At 44.8% G+C, this 14096-nt stretch overlaps 1 protein-coding gene across 1 annotated transcript; it reads left to right on the forward strand.

Annotated features, from left to right (window-relative positions):
- The first annotated feature begins 756 nt into the window (after positions 1-756).
- ipo9 (importin 9) lies at positions 757-13110 on the forward strand. The gene is made up of 24 exons (XM_062405748.1): positions 757-1037; positions 3586-3647; positions 3795-3881; positions 3987-4188; positions 4454-4542; positions 5014-5100; positions 5289-5408; positions 5693-5793; positions 5945-6003; positions 6100-6251; positions 6333-6431; positions 6508-6614; positions 7309-7448; positions 8004-8166; positions 8341-8567; positions 8816-8964; positions 9803-9931; positions 10013-10288; positions 10666-10832; positions 11065-11198; positions 11345-11464; positions 11703-11810; positions 11939-12015; positions 12311-13110. The coding sequence occupies exons 1-24, from the start codon at positions 878-880 to the stop codon at positions 12419-12421; spliced, it is 3126 nt and encodes a 1041-aa protein (XP_062261732.1). The 5' UTR covers positions 757-877; the 3' UTR covers positions 12422-13110.
- Positions 13111-14096: the final 986 nt, after the last annotated feature.

Here is a 14096-nt window from a genome sequence, read left to right on the forward strand (position 1 = left end):
AACTAACCATGAGAAACATCCCAAAGTATACAAACGTGTGTGGAAAGTCCTTTTTGACCATATATTATAATACAGCTGGATTTCTACTCTTTATTCAAGGCTCTTTTAGTAACTTGTCAAAACACTTGTTTTACCCAAGCTTCACTCACATTCCGAACAGTGCGTCTCTTCCCTGCTTTCATGGGTTTTCTCCACCAGTTGGTGCAGGTATGATGTGGTCTGTGGAAAGGTCATCCCCCTTCCTGGTGTTTTATTTGTACAGATATTAGATATGGAAGCAACTAATGAGGTTACAAATTTGAATTTTTATAGGCAGTCACCAAGGACTCAGAATTGGGTTTCACTGCCAAGCAGGTTGACACATAGAAGGGATTTGCTGTGGTGTATTTGTGCAAGTATAAAAATATAGATAGGTAACACACATTTGATATAAATATTTTAAAAATACCATAAGCACCAGAGGAGGGAAAATGCAATATGTTCAGTTAATCCGTCATTTGCCAGGAAAAGTTCAATTGTCAACACACAATGGAGAGATATAGAGAACACACATTTTGTCATGTATCTGAAGTCAATTCGAAGTTGTGTCACTTTTAAAAACTATATAAACTCGAGTGAGCATGAAATCCTTCAGACTGAAAGATGCATGTCCCCCCCGCTCCACAAGAGGGAGCAAGACTTTAAAAACAAACGCTGCATTAAAAAAAAAAACACGTGGGCCGAACCGGACGACTAAATGTGCTTCCTCCAGCAAAACCCCGCCTCCACGTTCCCATGCATTGGCGCGATTCCCCATCCGCTCTCGGCTGCTTCTCCTCCCCGGCTCCTGGTGGTGGTGGCGGCGGACTGACTCGGTTGCGGAGCTGCGGGTGAAAACATGAGTGCGGCGGGTAGTGCTCGCTCCGGTCCGGCGGCCGGTCCGGTCCAGCAGGGGCTGAAGGAAGCGCTGATCGAGACGCTGACTGCCATCCTGTCCCCGGTGCAGGAGGTGCGCGCTGCCGCGGAGGAGCAGGTCAAAGTGCTGGAAGTGACAGAGGGTGAGTGGTCGCCTGCTCGGGGGTGAAAGGGTGAGGTCCCCCGGTGTCCTCCCGCATTTATGACACGGGCCTCCGGTGCTGGCTTGTAACTCCATCGGCTAGTCTGAAGCGCAGCTAGCCGTCATGCCTGCATCGTTAGCCGGGGAGGGGGAAGTGTCTCCTCTCCCGGGGGCTGACGCTAGGCCGGAGAAGTTAGTGGTGACACTTAAAATGGACAACTGACGGAAACGAGCTGATCTCTCTCTGGCCCCGGGTTCGGTGTCATCGCTCGACCCGGACGAGCTCGGACAGCTAACGGCTAACAAGTCCCATCAGTCACCGGGGTAACTGAGAAGCACATGCGGGGTAGGCTTGAGCCTCCACCCGCCTCAGCTCCATCGCTGGACCCCTGGTCGTCCCTAAAGTAAACACGTCCATTTAACGCAAGGGTCACGTGTTTTGGGAATGTACGTTAAAACTTCTGAAACTATAGCAACAACGACATCAGCGCTTCAGGAACCAGCGCAGTGTCGCCACAGCCCACGTGTTATTACGTCATTTAGAAGTTAACTTTTTCTTATGACTTCATCCATCGCCTTCGCTAAGGAACCACAGTGACCCCCCTTGACAGAAGTTCCCGCGAAGATGCGTCCGGCTGATCCCGCCCAGCCGGCCCCAGCTTCCTCCATCATCCTCCATCATCCTCCATCAAGTAGTTTATAGATCGAGCGGTTGATGGGTAGAGAATGGATCGACAACAGTTTTAATAATCGGTAGTTAACCATCTATAAACTCTGTGTAGTTTCAGCTTGGTGGCTTCTCCTTGTTATGTTGGGTTCTTGATGTAAATACTCTGTTCTTGTAGCCCTGAGCATCATCAGGATACACACAGTCCCAGTCTTAGACATCAATATTTGTTTCTGTTGCTGGATAGATGGATAGGTTATTGTATTTAGACTCTGACACATGATGTTTAACCTATATAGCAAGGGACACGGTTCTGGGCCAGGAAACCTTCAGGTTTGAGCAGGCTGTGGTTGGCAGCAGGTAAACAGTCCAGTGTGGAGAGCAGAGAAATGCACCGGCTTTCAGCTTTTTTAAATTGATCTGAGTTCACAGATATTTGTTGATGGAGATCAGCCCAATTGCGTCTGGACCTGAATCACATTTAATACGTTTCACTGTTTTGTGTGGAGCAACGTGTGATGTAAGAAAGTAGTCGGACTGAACAAGCTGTATGGAGGATGGAGTCTCCATATCTGCTGTCTACACCTGAAGCCCCCAAATATTGGCCATTCATATGGATCATACAGTACAGAATCATTTTCACATTATAAACTCACACCATAGAGACTTCTTTCTTTTTTCCTCTCGTCCTCCAAGTCCTGTTGATTTGAAATATAATAAATGTTGGAGCCCATGTCCGTCATTTGAAATGATAACATGTGACACCTACTAGAATAGTTGCACCTTTGGTCTCAGGTTTACAGTTATTTAAACAATGAGGTGTCATGGAGGCCTTTACATTGGCCTGACGTCTGATGATACATTTAAACAGGACTGACGGATACAGTAACGTGCGGCCGTAGCTTACAGTTCACCAGACTTCCCATTGTCTGTGCAGCCATCCTCGTGCCCGTGGTGAAAGGCTAATTGTGCACGGTGTCTGTCGGCCGTGCCGCTGTGGGGTTGACCCTTTCCGCTGGCCCCTCTCTAAGGCAGACGTTTGATGCAGGATGGTCAGCACTCACATTGTCTTCTGGCGCCTGATGTCACTCTTAGTAAAACCCAGGGAGCGGGACAGAGCAGAGGTTGATCCTGATCCCGAACTCTGGGTTTACCGCTCACCCTCTGCATGCCGGCCAGGCCAGGTTCAAACAGGATGTTGTTAGCACGTCGGGCTGGAAAACAAAGTCATATCAATATCTATCATAGTGTAATTTAATTTATAGATATGTAACAAAAGCCCAGCTCAGATTTGTTTAGTTTTTAATCAAGTTTCGTTCTCTGCTCGTTGAGAAAAGTTTAAAACCTCAACCTTCCCTCAAGGAGGCAAATTCAGCTTTTACACTGGAAAGAAATAACATGACATTCATTGAGACATCCATTTCGACTGATATGAACATTTATACAGAATCTAACAATCTGCCATATTGTCCCGCAGTGATGAATTGGGTTAATGAATTTCCGCAGCATTGATATCCTGAATAACCAAATTCCTACAGTTATTTTGGCACAGACTGTCAATAACAGCACATTCTTTTATTCTTGCGTCTTTTTTTTTTTGACCCACATCTTAAAGAGGATTCTGGTCAATCGCTCTTCACTTGGCATCACGCAGTGACTTGTTATCGTACCGGCAGTTTCCATGAAATAAACCCTGACGCCCCAAATTAATACCTGGAAAGAATTGTCTAAAAATCCTCTTTATGGCCACTTCAGTTCAGTGTTACGAAAATAATATAAAGAACAACAGGAAAGGTTTCTTTTAAAGCACAATGTAATATAACATACAAACAGGTTGTCCATGAAATGATACATTTTCTTCTCATCCTTGCCGATGTTGTAGAGTTTGGCGTCCACCTGGCTGAACTCACAGTGGATCCTCAGGGAGCACTCGCCATCCGTCAGGTGAGCAGAAAATAACTGTAGACGTAAACAGTTTTACATTGGCAATTACATATTTGTTTATTACATACCATATGCGTGAGTGTTGCAGCCTGTATCAGTTTTGTGTTGCATTATTAAATATGGCTTCCCCATTGTGCGTGTTTGCAGTTAGCATCAGTCATCCTGAAGCAGTATGTGGAGACTCACTGGTGTTCCCAGTCAGAGAAGTTCAGGCCTCCTGAAACAGCAGATCAGGTAAACAACTCAAAAACGTCTATAATTCAAATATCCTCTTGTTACAAAATGGTAATTTGAGCTCTGAGGACTGTTTAGAGCCCAACTCTTGTTTTCCTCCTCCAGGCTAAAGCTGCCATCAGGGAGCTGCTGCCGGGCGGCCTGCGAGAGTCGATCAGCAAAGTCCGCTCCAGTGTCGCGTACGCCGTGTCTGCCATCGCCCACTGGGACTGGCCTGAGGCCTGGCCGCAGCTCTTCACCCTGCTGATGGAGATGCTGGTCAGCGGAGACGTCAGTGCCGTGCACGGTGCCATGAGGGTCCTCACAGGTGTGTGATAAGAGACATGTCAACAAACCTGGAGTTTTTTCAGAATAAGTTGTTTTTAGAATGTTCTGGTGAAACAAGATACTAGGGGACAAGATACATAGGGGACATTATACCCTGTTCCAGCTTTATCGTCAATGCCAAAATTCAGATTTCATCGTTAAAAGAAAGATCTAAATATCGTACATTTTATCGTCACATTTGTGCTCTTACCTTCCCTCATATTCCTCCTCTTATAAATTTGTAACTTTTTCTCTCATGGTTCCAGAGTTTACTCGGGAGGTGACAGATACACAGATGCCGCTGGTGGCTCCGGTCATCCTTCCGGAAATGTACAAGATCTTCACCATGGCTGAGGTGCGGCTCCAGCTTTGAACCTTTTCTGGTCACTGAATATGTAACGCTTTGTTGTAGAAAAAAAGAGTAGAAAAAAGGATAAGGCAGATTAGGTCCCAAACAAGTTGTGTGAGTATCTGATACAGAGATAAACTGACATCATGTCTTTCATCTCATAGTCAACTATAAACAAAAATCTACCACAAATATAAGCCAATAAATAGAACTTGAATTAAGGAAATATTTTTCTATGTTAAGTGTAAACATAAAGGCACATCTTGGCTGTATTTTTTATTCCATAAAACAACATTTTATTGACAAATAAAATATAAAGTCCGATACCTAAATGTTGACGAATCAGGCATCCGGTGAGGAATCAGTCCAGACGGAACTATATTCAGAATACAGCTGTAGTTCCTGTAGTATTTCATTCTACCATTTTTGTCGTTGTAGTTAAATTTGGATCATTTTTTATGTTTTGTAATGCGACAGGTTTACAGTATTCGTACCCGTTCCAGAGCAGTGGAGATATTTACCACCTGTGCCAACCTCATCTGTGCTATTGAAGAGATGGAGAAGGTGAGTTAGTTAGTCATGAACACTATATCATTATTTTAGCCTGAATTAATTATAACGCAACATTTTTACTTTTGAACTGATTTATCATGTTTGGTCAGAGCTGTAGAATTTGCTTTTCAAAGATTTTGGAGTAACTTGTCAGTACTGTGATGTAACTGCCACGTTCCCTCCTCTGTGTGTGTGTTCAGGGTGCAGCCAAAGCGTTGATCTTCCCTGTGGTGCAGCAGTTCACTGCAGCGTTTGTGCAGGCTCTGCAGATGCCTGATGGACCCTCGTCCGACAGTGGTCTAAAGATGGAAGTGCTCAAGGTGAGAGACTGACGTTAGTGAGAACCTCAGAATATCGTCAGTAGAAACTTGTAAATTCAGGTGTAAACGAGGTGGTAGTTATACATCAATATGTCTTTATGTGTCTTTATATGTAGTGTACTGTAATTCCAGTGTGATGTAGTTGTCTGTTATAATTTACAGCTGGTGGTAGTAGATATATTCTTTCAAGGAATAAGGCACTGGGAAGCTTAATGTATTGTGTGTTGAAAGTAAAACATGTTGTAATAAGACTTGAAATAATTTAGTCTTTCTTTGTCTCTCAGGCTGTGACAGCGCTGGTTAAGAACTTCCCCAAACCCATGGTGTCCTCCATGCAGCAGATATTACCCATCGTGTGGAACACACTGACTGAAAGTGCAGCTTTATATCCTTCACAGAGCCAACGTGCATTGTGGGTGCATTGTGATCATATGGCAGCGGAAAGTTCACAACCCTTATAAGCTTAATAATGAGACTTTCTCCGTTGTACCTGTTCTTGGATTATTTTTTGGAGTTTTCCTTAACCAGATGTTCACTTATGTAAGAACAGAAGTCAACTACACAGAGGAAGTGGATGACCCAGTGGACTCAGATGGTGAGTGGCACTCTCACTGCTGCATGTAAGTTGGTGAGGAAGCCCTTTTCTCATCCATCCTCTGGTGGTTAATGGTTTGTTGTTGTTATTTTACAGGTGAAGTTCTGGGTTTTGAAAATCTTGTGTTCAGCATCTTTGAGTTCGTCCACACGCTGCTGGAAAACAACAAGTTCAAGAGCACGGTGAAGAAGGCGCTGCCTGAGCTCATCTACTACGTCATACTGTACATGCAGATCACGGAGGACCAGGTGAGGGGTTATTAAAACAAATGTATATTTATGTCTGATAATTGGCGTCGGGCCTGATGGTGTGCACGCTTGTTTCTTTAGATCAAAGTGTGGACGGCGAACCCGCAGCAGTTCGTGGAGGATGAGGACGATGACACTTTCTCCTACTCGGTCAGGATCTCTGCTCAGGACCTGCTGCTGGTGAGATGACATAAACCTGGGGGTCAGAAACAAGGGGTCCTGTGTAATGGTGGTAACCTTTGACCTCTACTTGCAGGCGGTGGCTGCAGAGTTTCAGAATGAGAGCGCAGCAGCGTTGGCAGCGGCAGCGACCAGACACCTGCAGGAGGCGGAGCAAGCTCGAAACAGTGGCAACGAGCACTGGTGAGAGAGAGAGACACTCTGCACCAACACTTCTGTCTCGCTTTCTGATTACATCCTAACGTCTGGTCTGGAAGCTCTGTCAAATCTGTTCCACATTCCAGCTGTAATTAATGACAGCAAAAGTGGAAAAACCCTCAAGCTGCCAAGTACGACACGTAGACGTGTGCTGACCCGGGGAAATAACACACTCTGCAGGGTTGTGCGTCACATCAGACGACACAGTTCACACAGCAGCTTTAAATTAGACTCGGCACTTGACAGTTAGTTTGTTATCTGCACACTGATCTTCTGAACTTGCCAAAAGGTGAACTTAGTGTTTCTTAATGCCAAGTTCACCCTGCAATTCAAATCGCATGACTTTAATCAGGAGTCTTGTAAAGAGTTCTTACCATTCGGCTGCTTTCAATACTATCATTCGATGATACTTTGACAGGTAAAGAATGTAACCACACACATGGCTGTTGTAGATATTAAGCCTGTTAGAAATCAGAGGAGGCGACGTGTCGGCAAGCTTCTTAAGTTGTGTTTGAAGTTCACAAAAGCGATTGGCGACTGCTGATCAAACCAGTTTGACTCTGATCTGGGGCTTTTGTCAGTGAGAACTTTTTTCTTTCTAGCTGATGCTTCTTCTTTTGTGGATCGCTCTCCCAACACTTATTTTATTCTACTGTTATATTGTGTTTTCTGAAACTAGGTGGAAGATCCATGAAGCCTGTATGTTGGCTCTCGGTTCCGTCAAAACCATCATCACAGAGAACGTGAAGAACGGTCGTATCCAGTTTGACATGCACGGCTTCCTGGCCGGCGTTATCCTCGCTGATCTCAACCTGGCAGGTGAGTCTTAGGAATACCGTAAGAAACCCCTCACAATGTATTTGAGTACATATATCATCATGGAAGTTTAGAATGTGTTTTTCGAGGCCTGGAAAAGTCATGGGAAAAAATAATCTCTCAAAAGTTTTAGAAAAGTCATGGACATTTGTCATATTCATATTTTCATGTCGTTCATTATGCTGAGTTTTAAATAATTCATTTAAAGAAATGCGCTCAAAATATAAACAGGCATACTTGGGTTTGCGTCATTTAAGGTATACTGTATGCCGTACGTGTATACCTGTGTGCGTATACACCGAGATTTCACAAAATGTTCGTCGTGGAAATTTGGTTTAAAGTTATCGAAAAGTCATGGAAAAGTCATGGAAATCCATTAGTCAAAATGTGTATGAACCCTGTATAATGTTCTTCCATAGTATTGTATTTCCTTTATTTTATTGTTTTTCCTTTGCAAGCTCCTTAGTTCCTAATAAGAAACTACTTAAAAAAATGACATCCTGTGTCTTCTCTTATCTTGATCATCACTGCTGTCTATTGTTTTTGTCTTTTGTTCAGCGGCGTCTCCGTTCCTGCTCGGCCGGGCTCTGTGGGCCGCCAGTCGCTTCACAGCAGCCATGTCTCCTGAGCTCATCCAGCAGTTCCTCCAGGCCACCGTCAGCGGGCTTCACGACAGCCAGCAGCCCTCCGTGCGCATCTCTGCGGTCAGGGCCATCTGGGGGTGAGCAGGCTTTGTTTGTTAACTGCACTGTGCTGTTGTTGTTGTTTTTTTTGTACATCAAAAAACTATAATCATAACATTTCTGCCATGAACCAACAAAGTGATTTGCTCAGCCTTGCTCTTTACAGTAGATGCAGTGGATGCCCACTAACGGTGTCATTTCAATCCCGAAAGGTACTGTGATCAGTTGAAGTTGTCGGAGAGCACCCACGTCCTTCAGCCCTTCCTCCCCAGCATCCTCGAGGGACTGGTCCAACTGGCCGCCCAGTTCAGCTCAGAGGTGCTGACCCTCGTCATGGAGACGTTGTGCATCGTCTGCACCGTCGACCCGGCCTTTACCACCAGCGCCGAGAACAAGATCTGCCCCCTCACCATTGCTATTTTCCTTAAATATAACAATGGTATTGACATACAGTAGCTCCTCTAACCACATCCTCTGATTGTCACTGTGCACTCACACTGTGCTCTTTAACCTTTCTAACTATATTATTGATCTTTTTAATGGATGCTTAGAGGATAGACATTTGCCAGTTATTAGTAAAAATCCCACATTTCTTCCCAGTGAGGACACAAACATGTTAAGTTAACACCTAGATTTGAGTTGGTGTCTTGTCTTTTCTCAGACCCTGTCTCCCTCTCTTCTCCTCAGACCCTGTGGTGGCGTCTCTGGCTCAGGACATCTTTAAGGAGCTTGCCCAGATCGAGGGCTGCCAGGGCCCCATGCAGCTGCGCCTCATCCCCACGCTGGTCAGCATCATGCAGGCTCCGCCCGACAAGATCCCATCAGGACTCTGCGCAGTAAGTGGTTCGAAGAGAACACAGAGGTTTCTGAAAGACTGTGTTTCAAATTCAGTTCTGACCTTTGTCCCCTTTGGTCCAGAAAAGTAATTCTAAATGTTGGATGAGTGAAGTGTGAAAGGGGAAGAGAGAGTGGGCATGTACTGTCTGAATCCAACCTGTGGCCGCTGCAGGAGGAAACCTGTGAATTAAGAACCTAGCCCAATACAAATATATTAATTTAGCCTATTTATTTTTCTCCAAAGCAGAATTTGCAGCAGTTGGCAGACTTTTTGTGGGCATGTCGTCCATCTTGCATACACTGTCAGTTAATATCAAATTTCCCAGTGGGTAGTTTAATAGACCTGGATGTATACCTGTGTGTTGCTGAAAAAGAAACGTGTCTTGGTTTGTAAGAAGTTACCTCAGTCATCAAACACAGAGCAAGAGATAAATGTAATTGTTGTTGTCTAAATTCTTAACTTTAGCAATGAAAGTGATAATCAACCCTGCATCAGATGAGCACAGTGCTGTGTTATGTTATCATTTGTGCTCCTTTTACATCTGCTCATACACGACAATATGTTTTACTTTTAGTAATCGATCAGCGTTCAGCCACACAAAAACAGGAACGGACTCATTTCCACTTTCTTCCTCGTCCTCTCTCCCTCTCCTTCTTTAATGACTCTGCACGTGAACACTGTTTCTAAAGCCTCAGTTTGTCGAGATCGTACACGTCCGAAACTTTTACTGGACCAGGCTCAATCTGTTCCGTGTTGTAATGTCAGTTGTTTTCCTGAGAGACAGATATAGAGCCTGACCACTTGTCTCTCCTCCCCCCTCTCTGTGTCTGTGTCAGACGTCCATAGACATCCTGACCACAGTCGTACGCAACACCAAACCCCCCCCGTCAGAGATGCTGGTGTGCCAGGCCTTCCCTGTGGTGGCACAGTGCACCTTACGGACCGATGACAACACAATAATGCAGGTGAACATCGGAACAATCTACGATCTGTTGAAACCTTTTTAATACCGCTCTCCTCACACATCACGGCCGTCCCCTCTCCAGAACGGTGGTGAGTGCCTGCGGGCGTACGTCTCGGTCGGCTTGGAGCAGATCGCCCAGTGGAGGGACGAGCAGGGGAACAGTGGCCTCTGGTACGTCATGCAGGTGGTCAACCAACTGCTGGACCCCCGGACCTCTGAGTTCACAGCGGCCTTCGTGGGCCGGCTGGTCTCCACTCTGATCTCTCGGGCAGGAACCGAGCTCGGGGAACAGCTGGACCAGATCCTCCGGGCAATTCTGAGCAAGATGCAGCAAGCCGAGACTCTGAGCGTCATGCAGGTAGGAGGAGGAGACACACACTGATACACGTCAGGTGGATCTGTTGAAACGATAACAACTACAATTTCTTTGGTGTTTTTTTTTCTCCTGTGAGAGAACACTGACATGCTGACTTATGTTTATCTCTGTACCAATTGGTGTCGATGTGCTGGTTCAGGAGTTGGTCTAAATCAATCAAAATGTTCAAACACTCAAATAACTTGATAGATGAGTGTAAAACTAGTTAAAACTGAAATTTATAATAGTTTATGACCTTGGTTTTCATGTATTACTGCCAATGTTTTACGCCTACAGCTCCAAGAGTAACAGTTATCTCCAGCACCTCACTCTCTCTCCTCCCCTGCCCCTGTTCTCTTATCCTCTCTCCCTGTTTGCAGTCCCTGATCATGGTGTTTGCTCACCTGGTTCACTCTCAGCTGGAGCCTCTGCTGGAGTTCCTGTGCAGTCTGCCTGGGCCGACAGGGAAACCTGCTCTGGAGTTTGTGATGACGGAGTGGATGAGCAGACAGCACCTGTTCTATGGACAGTACGAGGGTAAAGTCAGGTCAGAAAACATCCTCATGTCATGTAGTTATGTTTATTTCAAACCCCTGCAACAACATGGATGTAACCTATAGTTAGTTTACTCTATTACTTTTCCAGCCAATCGATACTGTGGCTCTGAAAATAAATAATACTAGTTGGCCTTAGTTCGATGTAAATTATTTCTACTCTCTACCTTTGTCTCATTTCCTAAACCCCTGCCGTCAATGTGGGGTTTTATTTCTTCCTTGCAGCACGGTGGCGCTGTGCAAACTGCTGCAGCACGGCCTCAACACTGACGACAAACGTCTCCAGGACATCGTGGTGAAGGGAGAGGAGATCTACAGTCATGAGGACGGCATCCGAACACGATCCAAATCTGCCAAAAGTAAAGCACCGAAACAAACATGTTACTTTACTCAAATACATTAATCCATAATGTAGAAAACGAAGCTTCTGAGTGGTGCGCTGTTTTGATGTGTTGATACATGATGGTGATATTGACCACGTGCTCTGTGTGTTTCTCCTCCCCAGCCCCAGAGCGGTGGACCAACATTCCTTTGCTAGTGAAGATTTTTAAATTGATCATCAATGAGCTGTCGACAGTAGTGGAGGCGAACGCCAGCCGGACGAACGCAGGAGACTGGACCCAAGGTGAGGACCGATACTACGAGTGCTTCTCTTCCATTCATTTTGTAGATATCACCAAGGGACTGCAGGTTCTCACAGTCGGCAGCATTAACCGCTTTGGACTGAATAAAGTTTCTCAGGGTGTAAAAGTCCAACGTTCACGCTTGGTCAAGTTTTGCTACACACTACTCTGAGTTGGCTCTGAAACCTAAAGAATGTGTCGGCTGACATTTCACTCACCAGCCGTTGTTGTTTGTCTCAGACTCCAGCGGTATGTGGGAGGAGGAGGAACCGGCCGAGGATGACGAGGAGGAAGATGACGGACTAGCAGGGCAGCTGCTTTCTGATCTCATTGCCTCCAACAAATATGGTACGAGAATCCCCACCGTGCATCAGCAATGTCTACATTTCAACCATCAAGTTGCTATGTCTGTTTATAGTTTTACTCCAGGTTAATGAATGAAGACTTCCTAAACCTCCCTTTGTTTTTTATTACAGACGATGATTATTATGAGGATGATGATGAGGATGATCCAGACGCATTGAAAGACCCCATTTATCAGATTGATTTACAGGTACTTTCTCTAAAGTTGTCATTTCACGTATCTTTTCTCAAACATGACCATATGGGTCAACCAGGTGGATTATTAAATCAGGAGAAGCAACATCTTCCCTAGAACGTGAAGGAAAAGGGGCAAGTGTGGCTGATGAAGCATTTGTCTTGGTGCTCGTGTGATATCTAGTGAAAATGAAGTTTGTGTATCTGATCTATTAAAGATGGAAGCATGCATGTTGCCCTTCCAGCAGCGGATGAACAGCTGTTATTTGATCATCAGGTATCCAACCACTGTGCGTCTCCTCTGTCCGCAGGCTTACCTGACAGACTTCCTGACGCAGTTCGCCCAGCAGCCGTGTTACAGCATGTTCTCAGGCCACCTCAACAACGCCGAGCGACAAACCCTGCAGTCGATAGGCCTCTAGCCCCTCCCCCCCCGCCTTGTCTGCCACTCCAAGACCCAATCCTCCATCGACCACGCCCCGACACTCTTCTATTGCCCCATCCCTTATGCTCTCATCATGAATTGACAAAGTAAAAGGTTTGGGATGTCGGTCCTGGCAGAGGGAGAGAGGACGGGGTGGGAAGAGACACATGCACTTACCCATAAGTCCTCCGTTTCTCCACACACGTGTTGGCAGGATGGATCTGCAGATGAAGAGGTGAGAGACTGCACTTAAGGTCGGAGGTCTCCCTTTCTGGAGTCATTTCAGATGGGACGAGACGAAAGAATAAAGAGTTCAGAGGCTTCAGTCGGACAATGAAATATAAACAGACTATTTTGACATGTTCAGTTTGTAACTAAGCCTGTTATTTTGATGTTTCTGTATAAATAAAGTTTAATGCATCATGGAAAACGAGACTTTACCGTTGATTGAAGGAAAGTTTAAAAACATTTACATCATGCTCTTTGGAGAGGGAGGGAACCGTTGGAGGCCTTATTCCAGAGAACATTGACTGGTTATGACCCGAGGAAAAGCTCACTGGTTATGATGGAGGGTATTTTGGAATTCACACTGATGCCATGGTGATTCACAGCCTTGTCATTCCCTCGTACCCATTGAAACTTGGGATGGAAACATTTCTAAATAAAAGTCCAGAATGGACAACTCTTCTACATTGACTTTGATTTATTTCCTGCCTCCCTGCTGTTAGAGTAAACTATTTGATCATATTTTATCATACCTCTGCACCTAGTGGCCGGAAAGGTGATGTTTCCTGTACATCCGTCCTATTCCCTTGAGGGTGAAGTCTGGAACACCATCAAGGAACACTTTCACATTTGGCATGAACATTCACCTCGACTCAAGGGTTAATTTATTTTGATATATATGACGGTCACAGTGCACTCTCAAAGTATGTTTGTGTTATTCTCGAAAATGATATCTTAAGTTCAGCTTGAGGGAATGTCTTTAACTTTGGTACAAACTTTCACATGGACTCAAAGATCAACTTCTTAGGTTTTGGTGCCCGGAGGTCAAAGGTCAAGTTACAAGTAACCTGGTGATTACATTTAACTGGTTTTCCATATCATTATTGTATTAGTGTATTTGAGCATTGTGCTTTTGTTACTTTTCTGTCTCTATATGTTGACTGAACAGAGCGGTACTTCACTCCTAGGTTGGCTGAATGTGTAACATGCAGGGTTCCTACGGTCATGAAAAACCTGGAAAGGTAATGGAATTGTAAAATGTTTATTTCAGGTTTAAAGTTATTGAAAAGTCATGGAAATTCATTGGTCAAAATGTGTATGAACCTTGAACATGGAATTGACAACACTTAATTCCGTAGGTGGCACTATGGTATGGAAGCTAATTTCCTGTGATGAAAATATTAAAAATCCTGTAGGTCATTCTTATGAGAAACTTTCTCAAAAGTATGACTAAGCAACTCATAATTAGTATAATATTCGTATTAACCCTAACACTTATTGCAACCCTAACCCTAACAATTCACAAATTGGGTTTTTCCCTTATGAAAATTGTAGAAGAGCGGGTTGGTACCAATTGATCGGGGCCGCCCGCATTTAGTGGGGTAGGGCCTACTCGCAAGTCTCTACAACCTAATTATCCATAACCCTAACCCTAACACTTCACAAAT

Source organism: Platichthys flesus, chromosome 2, assembly GCF_949316205.1.
Source record: "Platichthys flesus chromosome 2, fPlaFle2.1, whole genome shotgun sequence".
Lineage (NCBI taxonomy): Eukaryota > Metazoa > Chordata > Actinopteri > Pleuronectiformes > Pleuronectidae > Platichthys > Platichthys flesus.

What these genes read in the sequence shown, in the direction of transcription:
- ipo9 (XM_062405748.1), top strand. Translation starts at nt 878, where the DNA reads ATGAGTGCGGCGGGTAGTGCTCGCTCCGGTCCGGCGGCCGGTCCGGTC. An exon ending in CTATTGAAGAGATGGAGAAG is followed by an intron (nt 5,101 to 5,288) that starts GTGAGTTAGTTA and finishes GTGTGTGTTCAG; the next exon opens with GGTGCAGCCAAAGCGTTGAT. An exon ending in TGACCCAGTGGACTCAGATG is followed by an intron (nt 6,004 to 6,099) that starts GTGAGTGGCACT and finishes GTTATTTTACAG; the next exon opens with GTGAAGTTCTGGGTTTTGAA.